The sequence below is a fragment of the Hypanus sabinus genome, chromosome 22 (assembly GCF_030144855.1).
Source record: "Hypanus sabinus isolate sHypSab1 chromosome 22, sHypSab1.hap1, whole genome shotgun sequence".
In the NCBI taxonomy this organism is placed as follows: domain Eukaryota; kingdom Metazoa; phylum Chordata; class Chondrichthyes; order Myliobatiformes; family Dasyatidae; genus Hypanus; species Hypanus sabinus.
Window position 1 is genome coordinate 50,978,028 of NC_082727.1, and position 22,646 is coordinate 51,000,673.

At 40.3% G+C, this 22,646-nt stretch overlaps 1 protein-coding gene across 2 annotated transcripts in view; it reads left to right on the forward strand.

Moving 5' to 3' along the window:
- The window catches only part of LOC132379600 (disintegrin and metalloproteinase domain-containing protein 12-like), a 364,937-nt gene extending 344,660 nt beyond the window's left edge, over nucleotides 1-20,277 (forward strand). For both annotated transcript variants that reach the window (XM_059947703.1, XM_059947705.1), the window contains 6 exons: nucleotides 1,944-2,052; nucleotides 4,459-4,594; nucleotides 9,359-9,428; nucleotides 9,623-9,871; nucleotides 16,563-16,675; nucleotides 18,778-20,277. In XM_059947703.1, coding sequence (XP_059803686.1) covers nucleotides 1,944-2,052; nucleotides 4,459-4,594; nucleotides 9,359-9,428; nucleotides 9,623-9,871; nucleotides 16,563-16,675; nucleotides 18,778-18,826 — 726 coding nt within the window. In that variant the 3' untranslated portion in view covers nucleotides 18,827-20,277. The remainder of the gene's footprint in view (nucleotides 1-1,943; nucleotides 2,053-4,458; nucleotides 4,595-9,358; nucleotides 9,429-9,622; nucleotides 9,872-16,562; nucleotides 16,676-18,777) is intronic.
- Nucleotides 20,278-22,646: the final 2,369 nt, after the last annotated feature.

Sequence of the window (22,646 nt, forward strand, 5' to 3'; positions counted from 1 at the left end):
TCCTGCCACTGTTAAGGTAACACAGTGTAATGATATGCCACTGTGTTATGCTGAATATGCTCTAAATATGAGTATCAAGCTGCTTGCTGATCTACATCGACCCCCAGTTAAGCAGCGGCACTTCAATTGCTGAAGTCCTATGCTTGGTTTCAAGCCTCTGTGTGACTCACCTCTTCGTACCTCAGTAATCTTTGACAACCTCAAGACCCTCTTTGATAGCTTACGTTTCTTTCATTTCCACCTTTAAAAAGTAGCTTTGTATGTTTCTCTTTGACAAACATGTCGCTCATAGGCAGTGTTATTTGTTTATATTGTTTGGTAACACTATTAGATTTCAAGAGAATTTGGCAGAGTACTAGAGCGGTTAGACATTCCAGATTAAATTTAACACAGAAAGTGCCAAGTGTTATATTTCAGTAAAGGAATGAGAAGATAGTTCAAAGTATGTTTATTATCAAAATATGTACACTGTATACAACCTTGAGATTCGTCTCCTTACAGGCAGCCACAAAACAAAGAAACCCAATAGAACCAAACACAAAAAAAATCATGCAAACAATAAAATTAAGCAAATAGCTTTTGGAACTGAAGTTCACAAAAGTGAGTCCACAGACAGGAAGCCAGGAATCACAGCAGCCGATTCAGACAGTGCAGGAGCCTGTTAGTTGTAGGCCGCAGCCTCAGTTCAGCACAGAGATGAGTAAACCTTGCAGAGCAGTGAGCTGAACTGGCCTGTCCCTCGCCTCGAGACCTGGCACCCTGACCTTTTCAATCCGGCAATATAAACAGGAGGAGCTAAAAGATCATGAATTTAGCGGTAAATATGCGTAAATCATTGCAAGTGGCAAGGCAGATTTTTTAAAAAGCAGTTAAGAGGGGTAAAGAATCCTTGGCACAGAGTACATGAAATGAAAATTAAAAGAAACTACAGGTGCTGGAAATCCGAAATAAAACAGAAAATGCAGTGACATTTTGAATCCTGTGCCAGGGCTAATCTAACATAGAATCTGAAACCCAGTAGTTTTGCTGTTGGAGTCCATAGAAAATTAGGTAACAGATTCTGCATTCCAAATCCAACCAGAAGTTCAGGGAGTTCTCATTTGACGATGAACTTAGAAAAGCCAGTCTTGCTTCCATTTAAAGACGTAAATGTCAGCTGCTTCACCATTCATCAGCACGATACTTAAAGTGTATTTATCAACAGAGCTCCAAGATATTCAAGTAATGTTTGAAAGACTGAACATACCACTTCTACTAACTTGATATTTTAGTAACACACACAAAATGCTGGTGGAACGCAGCAGGCCAGGCAGCATCTATAGGACAGTCGAAACATCAGCTGTACTTCTTCCAATAGATGCTGCCTGGCCTGCTGCATTCCATCAGCATTTTGTGTGTGTTGCTTGAATTTCCAGCGTCTGTAGATTTCCTCATGTTTGATATTTATGTTGGTTTTTTTTTAAATTATCTATTATAGCCAGAGAGTGGTGAATCTGTGGAATTGGTTGCCCCAGGCAGCTGTGGAGGCCAAGTCATTTAAGCCAGAGGTTGATAGACTCTTGATTAGTCAGGGCATGAAGGGAAACGGGGAGAAGGCAGGAGATTGGGGCTGAGAGAGAAATTTGAATTAGCCATGAAGAAATGGCAGAGCAGACTCAATGGGCCAAATGGCCTAATTCTGCTCCTATATTTTATGGTCTTATATAGCAGGTGCTGTATGTTATATGAGCAATGCGCTGTGTGTAACTATATGTACTCTGATTTTTACCTTGGCCCCAGAGGAAAGTTGCTTCATTTAGCTGCACTCATGTGTATGGTTGAATGACAATTAAACTTGAACTTGATCTATGAACTATATTAAATATGAACTAAATCAGAGAGGTAACGCTTATTCTTGTGTTAGACTTAAGCAATTACTCACAAGTTACTTTACTTGTTACTAGGTGTGCAACAACAATAAAAACTGCCACTGCGACCATGACTGGGCTCCGCCATATTGTGACAAACCTGGTTTAGGAGGCAGCATAGACAGTGGACCCATGAGGCTTGAAGGTGAGGATTGACTGCATATGGCAATGATTATCAACTTAGCTTCTTTTTCTGCTAGCTTTTACACAAGATTTTGCATACATATGGAAACTATAATCAGTATGATAGAAATAAAAATCTGTTAAACCTAAGAGCATGCCAATGGTGTAAAAATTTTCATTTTATTCTGTATGGGACACTAAAATGCATGGTGCAACAAAAAATAAGCAAAGGCACCGTACATTTAATGAACTGAAGTAAAACTTTGTCACCAGAGTGCAACTGTGTAAGTTTAAAATATCCTCTAAGTATGATCTCTGGTACTTTTCTGTAGGCAGTACGATGAAGAGTGTGTTTTGGATTTGTGCTTGACAATATTAGATTGGCAAGTGCCCCATATATGTAGCTGTTAAATGTTTTATAATAACCCTCTAACATTAAGCAATCTTAAAGTTGTCATAGCTGAGGGTGGTACTGGGGAGAAGCTCCCACTACCTATTAAATGCTCCTAATGGCGTGTGTCTCAAATAGCTTCTTTCAACCAAGTCCAACTCCTGGCCTTCACGTGTGACTTAGCTACCAAGCCCAGCAGATCTGTTCCTACTGCTATTGGCAAAGGTGGGTCACTGGCACCTTAAAACCACTCACTTGGGCAGATGGGACTCGTCAGCCATGGTTGGCAGTTCATCTAGGAAAAGAAAAATTCTAATTTCAAACCTCTGCTGCCTTGCGGCTATACCCGTTCATGGGGAAGTCTTCCTGAAAAATCCAGGGGTGGAGTCCCTAAGGCAGTCCTACATTGAGTTCCACGCTGACTAAAAAACTTCTGCAATGTCACCAGTGCCAAACTGTGTCGGTCACTGCCATTCCTTTGGATTCATCAGCTGCACGGAGAGAGGCAGACTGCTCCATGGGCGACAGTTTGCTCTGCATATGGTGCTGCCTTGGCTTGGGTACTGGCTTGCGAGTCCATTTCAGAAGCTAGGACACAACATCATGGTCGATCCCGACCAACAGTGCAGCACACAAGCAACGACAACTTGCATCTGAGTAAATACAAATCAAAACAAGTATCAATACTGGAAATCTAAATAAAAAAAAGAAATTACTGGAAACCATCCACAAGTCAGACTGCCTCTGTGAAAAGACAAATGGTTCATGTTTCATATCTGATACCCTTTTGTTCTTCTATTCTGATGTACTGGATTCAGTGGTCACATTGTGACCTTCCCTACACTGGTGAAACCAAATGCAGACTGAGGAATGGCTTTATGGTACACCTGCTTTTAATCCAGAGGAAAGCTCCTGAGCCTTCAGTTTCCTGCTATCTTAATACACCGTCCCAACCATTTTCAGACCTGTCTTTCTATGGCGTCCTGCGGTGTAGCAACAAGAACCAATGCAAACTTGTGGATCAACATTTTATCTTCCATCTGGGGAGTTTGTAGCTTCCTGGGCCCGATATTGAATACTCTAACTTCAATTAACATTCTTTCTTTCTGTCCCTGTCAGAACTGACCAATTCTGCCTGCCACCATTCTGGCTAGTTTCTGTTCTATTGTTCTGTCCTGCTGAGTAAATCCCACAGCTTTGCTTTTAACAACACATAATAGACTTAAAAAGGCTTAACCTGATTTTTTTACTGCTATGTTGTCATTTGGTCTCGCCCTATATGTGATATTCCTTAATACATGATAAACCTCACCTCGCCTTCTCTTCTACTGAAAACTATTCGGTTTTCCCATTCTGACAAAGGGGCTTGGACCTTAAATATCAACTGTTTCTCTTTCCACAAATGCGGCTTGACTGGACTTGCTGCTTTTATGTTTATTTTCCCTTACATTAAACAGAGCAGAATGTCCCAAAGTACTGAAAGAAAGAATAGAAAGTGTGGAATATTTCTAAGCTTGTGGATCTATTAATAGTTCAGAACACTTGATACTCAGCACCAAGGGGAAGTATTGGGGCACATGGCCAAAGGCTTCACCATGGTGATACACTTAAGAAGCAACCTAGAGGAGGAAGGAGAATTGGAGAGAATGGTTAGTGAGGAAACTTTAGGTTTTAGGGATGTTGCTGATGGTGGAGTAGTTAAACCCTGCATTGGGCTAGAGTACAGAATTAGAGGCATGGCATGATATTACAGATATAGGGAGCAACAGGCCCTAGGGAGAATCTGAACAATGTATGACATTTTAAAATTAAGACTCAACTGGAAAAGGTGTGGGTCAGAGTGCACAATCTTGTAGTATGAATAAGAGAATGAAATGATTTCAAAAATGATAAAGGCAGCCAAACTTCAGAAAATTGTGTATCAGTTACCAGTGATTGATTACTGATTAAACGTTTGTACAATTATCAGGTATCTATTTTAAAGACTATGTTGCAGTCACTATTGAAATTAAATTGTATGTACCCTTTGTGTTTCAGGAAACAACAGTTTGTTTGTGGGCATTCTAGTCACCATTTTGAGTCTAATCACAGCTGGTGTGATCATGTGTTTCAAACGGAAGACACTGCTTCAGCTTCTTTACTCACATAAAATAACCACCGTAGAAAAATTAAGGTAAAGCCTTTATAAGGAAAAAATTAGGTAAAAATAATTTCATTTTTTTGCTATGGAGATGCTTGGAAATGTCTTTGTTTTTTTAACTTAGGTCTTGAATTTGAAGAGAAAAGATCTAGTTGGTCCATTGCCCTAATTATAGGTAATGGATGTAAACATTCCTGTTTCTCTAGTCCTTCCCTTTTTAAATCAATTTTTAAAATTCCATTAATATCATTTTAAATATGGAAGTATGTCTAAATTAGTATAATATTTATTTTAAAGGAAATATTCTTAGTCCTTAACATTCATCAAAGTAATACGTGAGAATATCAGTGAATGGAAGATGTTCCAATTTGTTCCTGATGACGGTAGTGGGTACCAAATATTATACATGCAGTGCTGCAAGATGAAATTGACCCAGAACACCTCTGTTTCAGTCCCAAAGGACCTTGTATTTATTTATTTAGTTAGAGATACACCGTGGTCACAGACACTTCCAGCCCACGCCGCTCAATTATACCCATGTGACCAATTAACATACTAACCTGTATATCTTTGGAACATGGGAGGAAACTGGAGCACTCAGAGGAAACCAATGCAGTCTTTGGGAGACATTGGTAGAGTCTTATGATATACTGTATCTTATAATCTTATGAAGGTAGGAGATTGGGGCTGAAGGGGAAAATGGATCTGCCATGATGAAATGGTGGGGCAGACTCAATGGGCTAAACAGCCTAATTCTGCTCCTATATCCTGTGATCTAATTGAACCTGTGTAGCTGCTGTTTTAATAGCATTATGCTACTGCGCTGCTTAAGTTCAGCACATCATACATTTATCCCTTATGTTATTGATGTTCCTTTAAGTCTAAACTCAAAACGCATCGATGTGCTCTTTGCTACTTGTGCCAAATCCCAAACCCAGATTCCCTGTGCCACTACCCGTCCGCAAATCCTGCTATTCACCCGTGTCAGTGCACTGCTCACAATTACTTACACGCTACTGGCTCATCACTGTTGCTGTCAACATAATTTGAAAGAGCCTATACCATAAGACATCGGAGCAGAATTCGGTCATTGAGACTGTTTCATTAACAGTATGATAGAAGTTTTCGTTAAGCATTCCAGCTTTTGTACATTGGGCACTCCAATTCATCAAGATGTCAATTATAGAAGGAAAGCATTGATAGCGTATATTTCTGGTTACAAATCCAAGTTATCTTTTGTTAGGAATAAATTAAAGAATTCTTGGCACTAGGGTGATGTTGCACTAGAAAATCTGCATTCCCAGGACAATGAAGTTGGTGAATTTATGCTTTCCATTTGCAGCAAATAACCACAAAATGCTTTAAAGATGAAGTTAAAGCTGTGGCTTTTTGTCTGTGTTTGTGTCCTATGAATGTCTTCAGCCTCTCCTTTCTGTGCCTCCTACTTTAAGAATAAGATATTATTGATACTGTACACATAAAAGATAAAGAGATTTCCCTTTATGCACAATGTAGGTATTTTTCCCAATGCGTATTATATGGATGATGGAACTCATTTAGACTGGAATGATGAGAGGTGATGTGAGGCATCATACAGCAGTGTACTCTACTTCAAAGCAAATACTGAATACTAAAACCAAAGCAGAAGAAAATAGATGCAAAGAAAATACTGCTGAATGTTGCAAAGAAGCAAACTGCTGGAGGACCTCAGTGAGTTGTGAGGCACCGGTGAGAGGTTGTGGGGAGTGGGGGTCAGAGCTGCATGGTAAGGAATTGAAGAAGCGGTCAGTTTTGGTTTGAGACAGTTGGCTTAAAGAGAAGAGCGAAGGTGTGAGGCAGGGGCCAGCTGATGATAAGTTGGCTGAGGTGGGGTGAGGGATGGTGGGCAGATGAAGCCAATTAATGGGAGGGGTAGAATTGGGAGGCAGAGGCAAGGGAATGATGAATGGAAGCATACAAGGAAACAATAGATGAATGGAGCCAGGTGGTGGGTTAATGTGGAGACAGGGTGATAAGCTTGAACACAATGGATACCAGTGTTGGGATCTGATGAGTAAGGAATGTGACAATAGGACCCAGTAAGAGAGTGATAAAGGGCAAATTGAATCAGATAGGGAAGACATCTGGCAGGTGAAGTCTTTGAGTTGTAAGGGGATGGAACTAGGAGAGGGAGAGGGATGAAACTAGGTTATGGAGTCTGGTGGGGCATATGGAAAAGGGATCAAAACAGAGAATCAAAGGTGGGTCAGAGAGTAAAAGCACAAGAGGAACGGGTCAGTGAAATTGGAAAATTCAATGTTTGTATTTGTAGACCAAACATGGGCAAGGTTGGTACCCACTATACCTGGTAGAGTATGAAATGTTGTTCTAGTCGATATTGGGTTGATGATGATGGGTTCATAGTGAGGGGAGGTGAAATGGCTTGCAACAGGAAGCTTAAGGTGGCCATTTCACTCAGAGTGCCGGTACTCTGCAAACTGATCACCTCATCTGCCAGTTTGCAGTATACCACCCTGTATACTTCCTTTTTCTGACACTCATGATTTTGATCTGATAGATCAGGATTTCATTTTATCTTCCTACTATAATTATAGCTGCATATATTTCCTCTTAGGTTTAGTCTTTACCTTAAATGCCACCCTAAATAGGTTTCAGCAACCCATCAAAAGGAGAACATTTGCAAATAAATAGTATGGGCCGGGATGGAATCCAGGTACTTGCAGGATAAAACAATGTAAAGTAAGCAAAAGACTCACTTCATGGCCAGGCATTTTAAGAACAGGTTGAATATCCCTTATTCAAAATGCTTGGGGCTAGAAGTGCTTCAGATTTTGGATTTTTCTCAGATTTTGGAATATATAGAAGCAGTTTGAGATCGTCATCATTTATGACTAAAGTTATGTGCTACCTGTAAGCAGTCTTTGTCTTCCACATGTTCAATGGAACAAAAATATAACGTGTGCAGGGTATCAGAAGCAGCACAGTAGCATCAGGAGAATACCTGAATCAGCTGTTGAACAACGACAAACAACAACAGGTTTTCTGTCTCCACCTACAATGATTAAAGGGTTACAGAAAAATGTTTTTGTAATTTAGAACTTTTTTTAGGTTTTATGCAAGGTATAAAACTATCAGTATGGTAGCTTTGTTCTAGTGTTAGATCAGCGATAATCTTCACAAACTCATCAATGAATTCCCCTCCTCCTTCGTGATCAGAGTTTATCTTTAATTTTTTTTTTAAATCTTTAAAAATGTAATGCCGTGCCTTTTCTTAAATTTCTGCAACCAGCCTGCTGCATATTCACAATTACTTTAAATCTTCAGTTCGTTGTGATAGATTTTTGCTTGTCTCAAGGTCAGCATACTGTTAAGCTGCATATGTAAAACCAACGCTGACGAATCCAGTCTTTTAATACATGATCAAGCTCTTCATTTTTCACCTTATGAAGTGTTTTTCTATTTTTCATTAACTTCTATTGATCACATGTGAGGTCACTTCTCAGAACAGTCAGTGGTGTGCAGAGGCCTGTACGAAGCCTGGGAACTTTGTGGCATTTTCCATGGTGACAAAGTGCCAGCAAAAAAAAAATTTTGTACTTCAGATATTTTCAGGTTTGGTATTTCAGCTAAGGGGTATTCAACCTGTGTTTTTTTTCCCCCAAATCAACAAACCATTCAATCTTGTCATTAAAATACAGTTGCATCCAGTGGAAGGAATGGAAAAGTATGGTACACTGTACCTCTGTTTACAATGCCAAAGTTAATTCCCATTTGTTTTAGGTCAGTGGACAATAAAAAAGCATAAAAAAAGGAAGACTCTAGTTATCCACCTGCCCTAAGTTAATTGGCCTCATTCAGACAGTTGTGTTAAATAGGTTTTGATTTAAGAAATAAGCAATGAGGATAAAAGTGCAAGAATAAAAATAAGTAATTTGGTCCCCAGTAACTGGAATAATGTGTACCATAAATACAAACTATTGGCTTGTTGTTGTCGCATGTATCAAAATACAGTGAAAAGCTTGTCTTGGATACTGTTCATACAGATCAAATCATTACACAGTGCATTGAGTTAGAAACAATAACAATGTAGAATAAAGTGTAAAAGGTCCTAAAAACTGCAGTGAAGGTAAACGATAAAGTGGATAATCATATCAAGCTAGATTGTGGGGTTGAGTCCATCTTATTCTACAAAATGTCCATTTAAGAGCCTGACAAGTGTGGGAGAGAAGCTATCGTTGAGCCCGGTGCTTTGTGCTTTCCAGGTTTTTGTATCTTCTGCCCGATGGGAGAGGGGAGAAGAGAGAACCATGGTTGGTCAGGGTCTTTGATTATGCAGGCTGCAATAAATGTGAAGGCCATGTTTGCCCAGCTGTGATGTCTAGAAGCAAGGATTGTGTCTAAAAATAAGGGATCAGCCATTCAGGATTGAGATGGAAGAAATTGCTTCATCCAAAGCTTTATGTATAGTATATTGTTGTCAGATAAGAAATGAACTTGACTTGTTTGTGATGTAAATGCATATCCCAACTGCGTACAGGAGAACAATAATTCTTTTGTGATTAATATGTTTCTATGTTACTTTTGGTGTCAGTGGAGCACAACTCATTACATTTAAGATGAGCTTGAGAACAAGAACTACATTAAGTTGCATTTGACAAAGACTTGATCAGAAGCAAATGTATTCATATTATTCCTAATTTTAATTAACTGTATAACTTCATTGTTTTAACTGTATAAAATCTGTTCAAATCAACTGTATTAATAATTTTTCCTATTGTATTTTGTGGATCCTACTAGATCTTCTACGCCAAGCCAATCTAGCACTGCCTACACGACTCCTATCAAAAGACAATCCAAGATATACAAGGTATATTACCAGAGAAAATACTGTATGTTTTCAATAGGAGATAGAGTTCATTGTTTCTTGACTCAATAGAGACTCTCATAATAATTTATTCTGCTAAATCCAAATAAAATTTTGGATACCAAGTTAAATGATTGCCAATTAACACATACTGAGTGATTTTATTATTGTTAACTTTGGTTGCCTGTTTGTTTCAGCATGCAGACAATCTTCAGCCTGCTAGTTCATTCCCATCCCCTGCTGTGCTGGATCAGGCTGCACGGCGACCACCCGGCTATCAGCCTGTTCATATTAGCAATCCACTGCCACATTCAGTCAAAGGAGCAAACTTGCACTTTTCACTGACACCGCAGCGGGTCCTTCCACCCCTCAACCATGGCATGGAGTCAGGTTCTGGAGTACCCAGCAGGCCACTGCCGGCCAACCCTTCCTTCAGACATCCCCAGGTAAGCCTGTGGCCTGTACGGTGCTAACATGCTGTTAAGTTTTAAAGATGTCTTTTACTTGAAAATAACTCATATTTCTGCAACATATTCTATTTTTGGTCAGAAATTTCTGGAATACTTTTTATATAAATAGTGAAAATAAAGCAGACAGTTAAGTTGAAATTGTTTCATAAATTTTGCACGTATTAATCTGCTAACATACAGAAGGCCTTAGGAGGCATGCTAAAGTAACTTTGTTGTTTTAATTATTTACTAATTAATTTTTTAGGCTTCAAATTCAGCAAAGTCATTATTTGAATATTGTCCTGTGACTGTGAGCTCCCCCCACCGCCCCAAGTCCTGAGCCTACCCCCTTGTCATGCTTGTCAAAGTCACACTGAGCGGTTGCTTAATTGGTTATAGTAAATTATCTCTTGTGGAAGTGGGAGGTAGGAGAATCAAGGTTGTCGACAGGAATACAGGAGGGAGTAGGGTGCTGTGTAATATAAGCCTCCCCAGATTATGAACACCTGATTTACTGAACATAGTGTGTACATATAAACGAGCACTTGAGAGACTGGTGGTATGGAACTGCTGGACATTGAGGGGCTGCTAGCAGCCAGATTTCTGACTTGCGAACCATCCAGGTTGCCAACAGTTTACCAGGATAGAGCCTGCTGTTTCTGTCAGGGAGGAAATTGGTTTGATGGGAATGAACTGGAGAGCACTTGATGGGCTGAATGTTATGAGAAATATGAAAAACATTCAATATGATAATATTCATATTGTTTTTCAAAAGATTCTTTTTTAGAATGGAAGATTCCATCAGAAGTATGCATAAAAATAAGTTTTCCAATGAAATGGCTTCACTGAACTAATATTTCTCCAGAGATAAAATAGTGCCTCTTGATTCTGGATTTCCTGCTAAACATGCGCCAGAATTATTAAGCAGGGAAGTTTCATAAATCTTTAACATAGCACTCCCAACCACGATTCCAAACACATGATCACCCGTTTCTGTTTTGGCTTGGAGAGGTCATGGAAATCCAATGCGAGCATATCATTATTGCTTTAAAATTATACATCAAATCTTTTCCTTCAAGTTGTTTCTTTTTGTTTTCTTTTAAGCTACGGTAAGATTTGAGAGGGCTAGAAATAAAAGCCTGAAGACAGCAGAGAAAATATGAAACATCATTTTGCTGTGAATGTGTTGAGTGATGTTGAAATATTTATCGTTCAGGCAAAGAAAGGGACAAGATGGCAGGCCAAGGAGGCTGCTGGAACTCCTACTGTGAGCTGCTTTGCTTCTTTAATCTAGAGGGCATCTGAAATATACTTTAATGAGATTTAAATGAGGCTCCTTTGACTTAAAGGTTACTTTTGGTTAACTAATTAAGGAATAGTTTTGCAAATTTAGTTTTTCTAAAGCTTAAGAGCAAGCTACTGAAGTAAAAGGAAGCATATTTCAGGCATGGGCATTTTGCACTGTGAATCCTTTAATATTTTTCTTCTTCTTCTTGGGCCCCTAGCTCCCAGTGGGCAAAGGCATTGATGACCTCCTGTCTCCATCGTCCAAAGTCAATGGTATGGTTGGAGTTCATCAATGGTTCTGTAATCTATAGTATCCACAGTACAGGGGATTGGCCTGCACAGCTTCCCCAGAGCCCTTTTGGTTGGCCTCATCTGTTTCCACCTCTCACAACAGGGCTGGACTTTGAGAGGCTTAGCATCTTTAGATGTTAAAGTGAACAGAGGAATTTAGGGGGAATAAAGATGACATGAATGGCTTTGGCAACCAGGATTAGGAGAATCCCAACAACTTTCTTTTAAGAATATTTGAAGCAAGAGAGTAACTGGGGAAGGAATTGATCCCTTCGGGCACCTATCAGGAATTCTATGGGTGGAGCCAGAGATATGAGTGGGATCCTAAATGAATACTTCAGTAGGAGACGATGGAGAGGTAGAGGAGGGCTACAGTCACATTCTAAAACATATGTATACCACAAAATGTCTGTAATATTGGCACACCTGAAGGTAGTTAAATCCCCATGGCAGGATCTATCCCAGGATGCTATGGGAAGCAAGAGAGGATGTTACTTGGCACTCATGGAGATCTTGGCAGCTTTGTTAGCTATGGGTGAGATACCAGAAGACTGCAGGACAGCTAATGTCCTCTTATTGATAAAGGGCATTAGAGATAAATCGTGAAATTATAGGTCGATGAACCTTCCATCAATAGTAGGGAAATTACTGGAAAAACCTGAAGGGACAGGATTTAAGTTCACTTGAAATGGCAGGGACTGATCTGGAGGTGTCAACTTGGCTTTGGCAGGGGAAATCCTATCTCACAAATCCAATTGAGTGCTTTGTGGAGGTAGCTAAGAAAGGCAGAGCAGTAGATGCATTGGAACTTAGGAACAGAGCAAGAGGCTTTGACAAAGTCGTATTAGGTCCGCAGATGGGATCCAAGATAAAACAGGCAAGAGGTAAGTATATCAGGCAGCATCTATGGAAGGGAATAAATAGCCAATACTTCGAGCCAAGCCCCTTCAACAGGAAGGGTTTGAGCCTGAATCGTTACTCAGCCTGAAATGTCAATCTAAGATGCATTGGCAAACTGGGTGCTAAAAATTTGCTTTATGACAGTAAACAGAGAGTAGTGGTGGATGGGTGTTTCTCTGTCTGGAAATCTGTAACTAGTGGTGCACTGCAAGGACTGATGGTGGAATTGTTGTTGTTTGTCATAAATAAATAACTTGGAAATGAATGTCAGAGGTCTTATTAGTAAATTTGCTGATGACATCAACATTGGTGGAGCAGTGAGTAACAAAGAAGGTTGCAAAAGGTTCCAGCAGGACATTGATCATTTGGAAAGCTGGGCAGGGCAGTGGCAGAACTTAATCCTGTAAAGTGCGAGGTAATGTAATTTGGGACATCAAATACTCAGAACATAAATGGCAACATCCTCAGGGACCTGTTGATGTACAGAGCGACACTAGGTACAATTGTTTAGCTCCCTGTAAATGGTGACAGAAGTGGATAGGGTACTGAAAATGGAATTAAGCTTTCGGCTTAAGCATTGAGAATAAGAATTGGTATGTCACGCAGCAGCTGTGCAAATCAATAGTCAATCTGCAGTTGGAGTATTGTGTAACGTTAGCACAACGCATTACAATACCAATGACCTGGGTTCAATTCCTGCCAGTGCCTATAAGGAGTTTGTACATTCTCCTCATGGCCACATAGGTTTCCTCCGGGTGCTCTGGTTTCCTCATACAGTCTAAAGTTCAAGGTTAGTGAGTTAATTGGTCATTGTAAATTGTACCCTTGATTAGGCTGAGATTAAATCTGGGGATTGCTGCCTGCACGGCTCAAAGGCCCGGAAGAGTCTAATCTGTGCTTGATGCACCATCAATAACTCACACTGAGACGTAAGGTGAGATATCGGCTTTTATTGACTGGAAGAAGGAACCAGGAGTGAGTGTCTATCATACAATGTCCTGGAGACTGAGGCCGAGCGTCAGGCCTCAGATCTCCTTTATACAGGGGCCTGTGGGAGGAGCCACAGGAGCAGTCAGCAGGGGGCGTGTCCCGACAGGCACATAGTTCACCACAGGGCTATATCTCAATAAATGTTAGTTCTGGTCAGCACACTAAGGAAGGATATGCTGACATTAGGAAGAGTAGGATAGCAGAAGAGATTCACCAGGATGATGCCTGTAATATAGGCCTTTCTTCAAGAGATTGGATAGGGTGTGTTTATTCTCTCTGGAACATTGGAGGCTGATAAATGACCTTACAGAAGTGTAACATTAAGATGGGCATAGACAGATAAGAGTCTTTTTCTCCTGAGGATAGGGGAGTCTAAAACTAGCAAGCGTAGATTTAAGGTGTGAGGGAAGAAGGAGCAGACCTGAGGGATATTTTTTTCTCTCAGGAGGCAGTAGAACAAACTCTCGGAGGAAGTAGTAAAGGCAGATACAATTGCAATATTTAGAGGGCAGATACTTAGATTAGAAAATAGGAAAGAAGGATGCAGGCCTAATGCATGCAAATTTGATTAGCGTAGGTAGGCAATATTGTCATCACAAATGAACTGGGCCAAAGGACCGTACAACTCTGTACCCCTCCAGCTGTGTTGAAATTCTGCTTCCATGTCTCACACAACTGAATACAAGCTAAAGACTAAATTGCCAGGATTCGGTAATGCAGCTGGAACTGGCAGGCACTCACCCATTAAAAGCCACCACAAATTACAACATAAAAGCAAATTTATGAGAAAGAGAAACTTTATGGAAGACAGTAATGCTGATAAAGATACTTTATTGACTGTTATCTTTTGCAGCTTTTACATAAAATATAATTTGAAGCATCAGGAGGTGACAGAGCAACATAAATTAAAATGTTCTACCCCACTGGTTTTTAAATGCAAATATCATAAGATATATTGACATGTCATTTTACAATCAGAATATCAGTGCTCTCATTCTACTTGTGAGGATGGCACTTAAAGTAGTGTCATAAAATATTTGAACATCCCTGGAAAGCCTAAGGTGATTTAGTTTATGCGACGAGAAAGTGTGCAAATGCTGGTGTAACCCTCAGGTTCTGTGGGCTGTGTAAGTCTAGGGAAGACAATCTCCAGTCCCACCAAACATATGAAGTTGAGATGCAAAACTTCCTATTTGTGTGGATGCTGCGTGATGTGTTCCCATCTTACAAATCAGTACCATGAAATAACAGGCAGCACACTATATGCAATTAAAGAATTTAGCTTTATAATTCTTAATTTGACTGAAGGATTAGTAAAGAAAACCTAAAAGGAAAGGTCTAATGTGCACAGGCTGGAGCTCACCGTTTCCCTTTTGCCAATCCTCCATCGATTTCCCCGGGCTTCGTCGAATCCTGGCCCCACTCCAACTCTTCTCCTTTCTGGTGTCTACAACCTCTTCATCCCTCTCTGTCTCCTGCAGAACAAAAGACCCAGATCACACCGGTGTCAGACACACAGCACGAAAACACACTCCCCTCATTGGACGGCTCACATTCCAAAGCAGCCGTTATCTCCAACCATAACCCAAACACTGCTTCTACAGAAAGACCATTACATTAGCAGAGAAACCTTTCCCAGGGTGTTACACTGGAACTAGAATCAAAGCTGAAAACAGAAAGTGCTAGAGATACTTAGCAGGTCAGACAGCATCCATGGAAAGAGAAGCAAAATGAATGCTTTATTTCAAGTCCCCTTTCACGGCAGGTTTATTGTTGTCTCCCTTTCTGCAAATGTTGTCTCATCACCTGTTGGTTGTTTCCAGCTTCTTTCATTACAAATACTGAACATTTAAAACAAAAGTGCTGGATCTTGGAGATACACTTACATAACAGCACACAAAAAGTGAGAATATTTTCAGGGCAGCACGAGAGTGTAGTGCTAACACAGCACTTTACAGTATGGGTGACCAGGGTTCAATTCCTACCGCTGCCTGTGAGGGGATTGTGCATTCTCCCTGTGACCATGTGGGTTTCCTCTGGGTGCTCTGGTTTCCTCCCACAGTCCAAAGACATACCAGCTGGTAGGTTAACAGGTCATTGTAGATTATCCCGTGATTAGGCTATGGTTAAATTGGGGGTTGCTAGGCAGCGTGGCTCGAAGGGCCAGAAAGGCCTACTCCATATTGTATCTTATTAAATAAAATTAAAGTAAAAATTACCATTTTATGAACTGCTGGTTAAACAGTAAATCTGAATTGCTGTTTCATAATTTTTATTGATATTAGAGTTACTGTCATTAGGGAAGGAGAAGGCCTGCGGACTTATGTATGTGATTACCATTTTTTTTTATTTGCCTGATTGTATATGTTAAATATTTACTGTTAAGCCAAGGTTATAAAAGGTTAATACTTGCTATTATGAATGAAGCTATTATTGTTATTAAATATGATGACATATTGGAAGTGAATAGTAAATAAAACATTTTTATGTATTCTAAGTAATGTACACTCCCAATTACACTTGTTAGTCAGCAGAAAACCTATCATTTCATTTGTATTAGTGAAAGTCCAACAATGCACTGTATCTGGAATTATCACCATTTGCCAAACAAATGACTGTACAACAGATTTTTTTAAGTAGTTAGCCCTCTTTAATAGCGTAATTGTAAAACTGAGATAGCATATTTAAGATGATATTAAGCCTGAGTTGCTCTACACAATCAGTGCCACAGGCCATAATCATCCCTCAGTTCAGTACCTTGATACCCTGAGCATCATTAAAGATGTCCACATTCATCTCGGTAACATGTCCCATCTCCAGTCCTAGCCCCATGCATCTGCAGCTGACAAACATGCATCAATTATTCTATCCTCTAGCTAATCTTCTCACCATCCATTCTCCGTAAACTTGAACTTAATGAAAAATCTGCTGCCCATATTCAAATTTGCACGAAATCACACTTGCCCTTCACCTTCTGCTTGCTGACATAAATTGATGCCCTGTTTAAATCTGTTACGTTATCTTCACTTTGTTCCACAGTCCTGCCGTGCCCCACCTCTATTACCTCTTACAGTCCATCTATCCAGTTCCTCCATTTCTTTGACATCTGGAATTCTGGTATTTTGGGGAGCATTGTGGACATTTATTTGCTGTTCTAACTGATTTACCAGATTGTTTCAAATCAGTACAAACCACATTTTGTTTCTCATGCTAAACACAGGGGCCACCTAAACGTAATCCACCACAGAAACCTCTGCCAGCAAACCCTGTTAACCGGCCAGTTCAACTGCATGCCTCCATTCAGAACCCTGAGATCCAGATCAGACCAGTTAGGTAAGTTATTTATGGAAGCATTAATTTTTACTTGATGATGAGCGAAGAAAAACATCAAAGGGAATAAGGCAACAAACACAAAATGCTGGAGGAGCTCAGCAAGCCAGGCTGCAGCTGAGCTGACCTTTGTCAATCAGCCGGGAGCAGACATCCTGGAGGAAGGCAGGACATGGGAACCTGCTCCAGGGAAGACTGAGCATTGAGTGTTGTGCAGTAAACTCACACAGTGGAAGATGCAAATTGACACCTGAACCTTTCACTTTTTGCTTCATTAATGTTTAAGTCTGGTCTTCATGAATAACTTGATAGGTGAAAAAGGTAAAGAGTGCAGAGTGAGACAGAAAATTCAGGTGTTTCTTCTGAAGTTACTATCTGTCTTACGCTGGTATTCTTCCTTTTCCTGATATATTGACCTCTGTAAGTACCCCATTCGCAACTAATTATGGAGAAGACAAAGCTTTCCAATGTGTTGAGTTCCGTTTCCCACTTTTGTGAGCAGAGTAGGTAGAGGGGAATCTTTAGGTGTGGTGTTTCGGAATTCCAGACAAGGCGCCATACAAATTGAAAGGAGACTTCAATTAAGTGGATTCCGTGTTCTTTTATATAAATCGCAAAAAGACAGCTGGCCACACAGCTGAACTTAGTGATTAACAAAGGAAATGTTATATTGGCTGTTTTTAGGCACAGAGGGCTGGAGGTTAGAAATAGGGACGTTTTGTTACAATTACGGAGGCCAGACCAATAGGCGGATTTTAAATGGAGGTAGATATATTTTTGAGAGATCCGGGAATTGAGGGCTATGGGCATCTAGCACAGAGGGGAAGCAGGTCAGCCACGGTCACATTGAATGATGGAGCAGGCTTGATGGCAAAGTGATCTACTCCCGTCCTATTTTCTCGTGTGTAACTCATCTCGAAAGGATAGATGGATTCATCTGTTGAGCCCCACTATATTTGCATCCTCATCCATGTGTATGAGATTTCAATATGATGTATTATCTCAACAAGGTAAGCTCTGGGATCTATTCCTTTCGTCTTTTTGGACAAATCTTCAAGGATGATCTTCTTGGTTACAGTAGCTATGAAATTAGAAACGAGAAAATCTGCAGGTGCTGGAAATCCAAGCAACCCACACAAAATGCTGGAGGAACTCATCCGGCAAGGCAGCATCTATGAAAAAGAATACAGTCAATGTTTCGGGCCAAGACCCAGCATTTTGTGTATGTAGCTATGAAATTAGATTGGGTTTACTCACATTATATTTTGTATAAATTGCTTAATTTTTACCAAAATGTTTCTTCCTTTGAAGATACAAATATTGAAAATAGTACCACCTACATTTACATTTCTCAAGCATTACAAAAGAAATAACTCATCATACGTGACATTTTGATTGCCCTCAACCTTGGAAGGACTCAAGTTTAGATGCAGTCAGTTATACCTGAAGACATTTGGTCACTTAAACCAAAACAAAGACAGTAGAGGCAAGAGGACCGCAACCTTGTCATGGTTTGGAGATTTGCCTTGATGGCCCAGAGAGCTATGTCGGCTGGAGCCAGGGCTTTATGCTTTGGCTCTTGGTAGGGTCACCAACGTCAAACAGGTCAAAGGGTAGAGGCCACTCTAAGAGTTGTCCACTGGTCCTCCTGATTCAGGGGTTCAGTTCAGGGCTAACAACCCTGGCTGGCAACACAAAATGAATGCAGAAACAGCAATGAGGTACCCTTGTACATCTGAGTGTGACAGTATTCCTGAGTTCTCACCAGAACTTAAATGACTGACAGTAGTGAAAACTGAGCTACTGACACGATGAAGGAAGCCTCGAACACGGCCAGAGATGGAGAACCTTCATCGCTGCCCTAAACACCAGCAGCGTAGCAGGCAGTAGAGAGAGAGGCAGGACTGATGACAGAACAATGACAGTTAGCCATACATGCCAGCATTTAATAGAGGTATAGATGGATTCTGGAGATAAGCAAAGCAGTGATATGAAGAAGAGTTTGATTTGGGACATCAGATCACCAAGGATCTGTATTTTCTTGACATTGCAGGATTTGTTGAACACCTTTGTTTACTCATTATCTTCTTTTGTTCCTCTTTCAGACCAGCTCCCAAGAAGCCTCAACAACACAATGTGAATCGGCGTTGTTGATATTGAATGAGAGGAGTTTATCTGCCAGCAACTGACCAAACATGTTTGCACTATATGAGAATTCTAAACGGAGTTAATCCTCTTTTTAACCAGCATTGCGAGTAGGAATGTTCCTGCCATATATCCATATTTGTGCCCATATTTCTTGACTGGCATGGGCAAAGTCTCATAAAATATAGGTGGTGGCCAAACTGTTCTTCTCAGCCTAATTAGTGGAAGAGGAAATAACTGCTAACGTGTCTAATTGAGAAATGCCTAGAACATAGACCATCAATATGTTCTTTATGAAAGTGGTCCTGCCTCCAACTACCAATAATATTTCATGGTACCACAATGCATCTTAGCAATGTGCTGTAATAGCTTCATTGTATCCCATCTCCGGTTGTTATATTGTAACCCATACTAAAAATGCATTTTATTCAATTTTTAATGACATCAGAGCAAATCATTTAGACAGTCAAAGCACTGAAACTTGACAGTGCCTTCACTGTGTAAACAAGTCATCATATGGATATAATGCCTCTGTGCTACATGATCAGAGCCATTCATCGTGTTAGGATTGTATGACAGCAGACATAATATCTGTTAAATCTCTGAGTGACTTATGAACCCACATGATTAGGCATTTTATTTGCTGCATGGGCTAATAGTGACTGAACCAACTGTTTGAAATGCAACCTTATACTGTAAATAAGAGATAAACTCACACCACCAAAGGTTGTGATCAAATCAGCTGGTGCTCCACATATTTTGTGTACAGATAAAGGGACTCTGAGCTCCTATTTTTGGTGCTGTGGCTCCTTACGGTGCTTTGTACTTGCTCAGGTACGTGTAAATTATTAATTTATGTTGAATATTTATTACAATGCAGTGCACTGTGGTCGACACTTTTGCAATAACTGAAATTTCTTAATGGAAAAACTCTGAGTGTCATTATTGTGATAATTTTCAGTGAAAACATTCTGCCTAATTGCAGCTTAGCAGAATAAATGCATTTGCTCTACAGTTACTAGGGCACCAATAAACACAATGTGCTATTACTCTTAAACAGCAGGAATTAAAACAAAAATCAGATTGAAATGAGGAATTCAGCACAAATTGGACTGATTCACAGAATTCATATAAATCCAATTACTGCATTGTTTCCTTCTTCAGGTAAACCATTGTGTAAAATGATTTTTAAGAAATCCAAACTTGTTATTAGTGCCTGATGTAGTTTATTGATTAAACTATACACACATTTTTGTAGCATTTACATATACTAGAAGGTCAGCTAGCCACTCCAATCTCGTATTTTTTAAATGAAATGTATGTAACATTCCATTTAAGCTTGTTCAAGTTAGTTGTATGTTTTAGGTTTTACAGGGAAACATTTCTGCAATTTGTTTTCCTTTGCCATTGATTCAAGGTTATGCTTGTGAACTGTCCATTATTCACTAAATTCTGTGTTCAGACAATTCCCTTTGTGTCGTTAGTTATTGTGTACATTATCATGACTTAATATCTCAATATAACATTGGTAAGTTCAACTAACTAAAGAATAGAGACAACACACACAAAATGCCGGAGGAACAGCAGGTCAGGCAGCATCTATGGAAATGAATAAACAGTCGACGTTTCAGGCCGAGACCCAGCTTCAGGACTGAGAAGGAAGGGGGTAATTGCCTGAGTAGAAAGGTGTGGGGAGTGAAAGTAGGCTAGCTGGAAGGTGATCGGTGAAGCCAGATGGGTGGGGAAGTTTAAAAACTGACGAAGAAGGAATCTGGTAGGTGAGGAGAGTGGGCCATAGAAGAGAAGGAAAGAGGAGAACCAGGGGAATTCATAGGCAGGTGAGAAGGAGTGAAAGGTCAGAATAGGGAGTAGGAGAAGTGGAGAGGGAATTTATTCACTGGAAGGGGAAATTAACATTCATGCCATCAGGTCGGGGTGTATCCAGATGGAATATAAGGTGTTGCTCCTCCACCTTGAGGTAGGCCTCGTCTCAGTAAAAGAAGAGGCCATGGTGGATTGACATATTGGAAAAGGAATCAGAATTAAAATGTTTGGCCACCTGGAAGTCCCAGTACCCAAACAGAATTATTTGTAATCAATTATAACTTACAGTATGTAAAAATAATCAGAAATAATAAGCAGATATTCCATAAATCTCTCCTTCAATATGAAATAGTTATATTCAAGAAATATTACTTAATACTTTTTCATCTTATCATATTCTGGTAAAGGGGTGTTAGAGATTTTAAAAAAAGAACTAACTATTTTGAAATTTATAAACTGCATCCCACCAAAAAAAAAGCTGATCTTGAGAACTGTTCCTCAAGAATTAATATTCTCTCATTTTATCTTAACTTCAAGTTATCCAGAAAAATTAACAGATCTTTTAGAAAGCTTAATGATACCCTACTTAAATATGATCATAGTAAAACAAGTAATTCTGTTTCTATACTGATTAAAATCTTCACCTAGTTTAATTAGAACACCAGAAGTCTAGGCAAAACTCTTGGTCACAAAATTTGGCTGCTTTGCCCAGCTTTATGCAGGTGGGTGAACTTGAGCAATGAGTGAGATCCAAGATAACCCACCTATTGGAATACACAGCATAATAATGGGCAATTCCAAGCCAAGTGGATCAATCAAAGTAAAGAAGAGCTGAGTTTTTATTTCCGACAAGAGAAAATCTGGAGATGCTGTAATCCGAAAAATGCACACAAAATGCTGGAGGAACTCAGCAGGCCAGGCAGCATCTATGGAAAAGAGTATAGTCGACATTTCGGGATGAAGCCCTTGGTCAGGACTGGAAAAAAAATGAGTTGAAGTTAGAAAGTGGCGGGTGGGGGTGGTGGTAGGAAAAACAACAAGGTGATAAGAGAAACCAGGAGAGGGTGGGGGTGAAGTAAAGAGATGGGAAGTTGGTGAAAGAGATACTGGGCTGGAGAACGGGAAATATGATAGGAGAGGATAGAAGGCCATAGAAGAAAGAAAAAGAAGAGGAGCACCACAGGCAGGTGAGATAAGGCGAGAGAGGGAAATGAGAGTGAGGAATAGTGAAGGAAAGGGGAGGGAGCACTACCAGAAATTCGAGAAATTGATGTTCATACCATCCAGTTGGAGGCTACCCATATGGAATATAAGATGTTGCTCCTCCTGGTCTTGTCACGACAGTAGAGGAGGCCTTGGACTGACATGTCGGAATGGGAAGCGGAATTAAAATGGGTGGCTACTGGGAGATCCCACTTTTTCTGGCAGATGAAGCTTAGCTGCTCAGCAAAGTTGTCTCTCAATCTCACTGGGTCTCCCCGTTATGCAGGAGTCCACACCAGGAACACTGAATACAGTAGGTGACCCCAACAGACTCACGGGTGAAATTACGCCTCACCTGGAAGGACTGTTTGGGGTCCTGAATGGCAGAGAGGGAGGAAGTGTAGGGGCAGGAGTACCACTTGTTCCGCTTGCAATGATAAGTGCCAGGATCAGTGGGGAGGGATGAATGGACAAGGGAGTCACATAAGGTGCGATCCCTGAGGAAAACAGAAAGTGGAGAGGCGAGAGGGATGTACTTGGTAGTGGGATCCCACTGGAGATGTCAGAAATTACAGAGAATTATGTGCTGGACGCAGAGGCTGGTGGGGTGGTAGGTGAGGACAAGAGGAATCCTATCCCTGCTGGAGTGGCGGGAGGATGGGGTGTGGGTGACATGTGCAAAATAGAAGAAATGCGGTTGAGAACAAAGTTGATGGTGGAGGAAGGGAAGTCCGTTTCTTTGAAGAAGGAGGACATCTAATTTTATTTATTCACTTTTCAGAATATGAATATCATTGGCCAG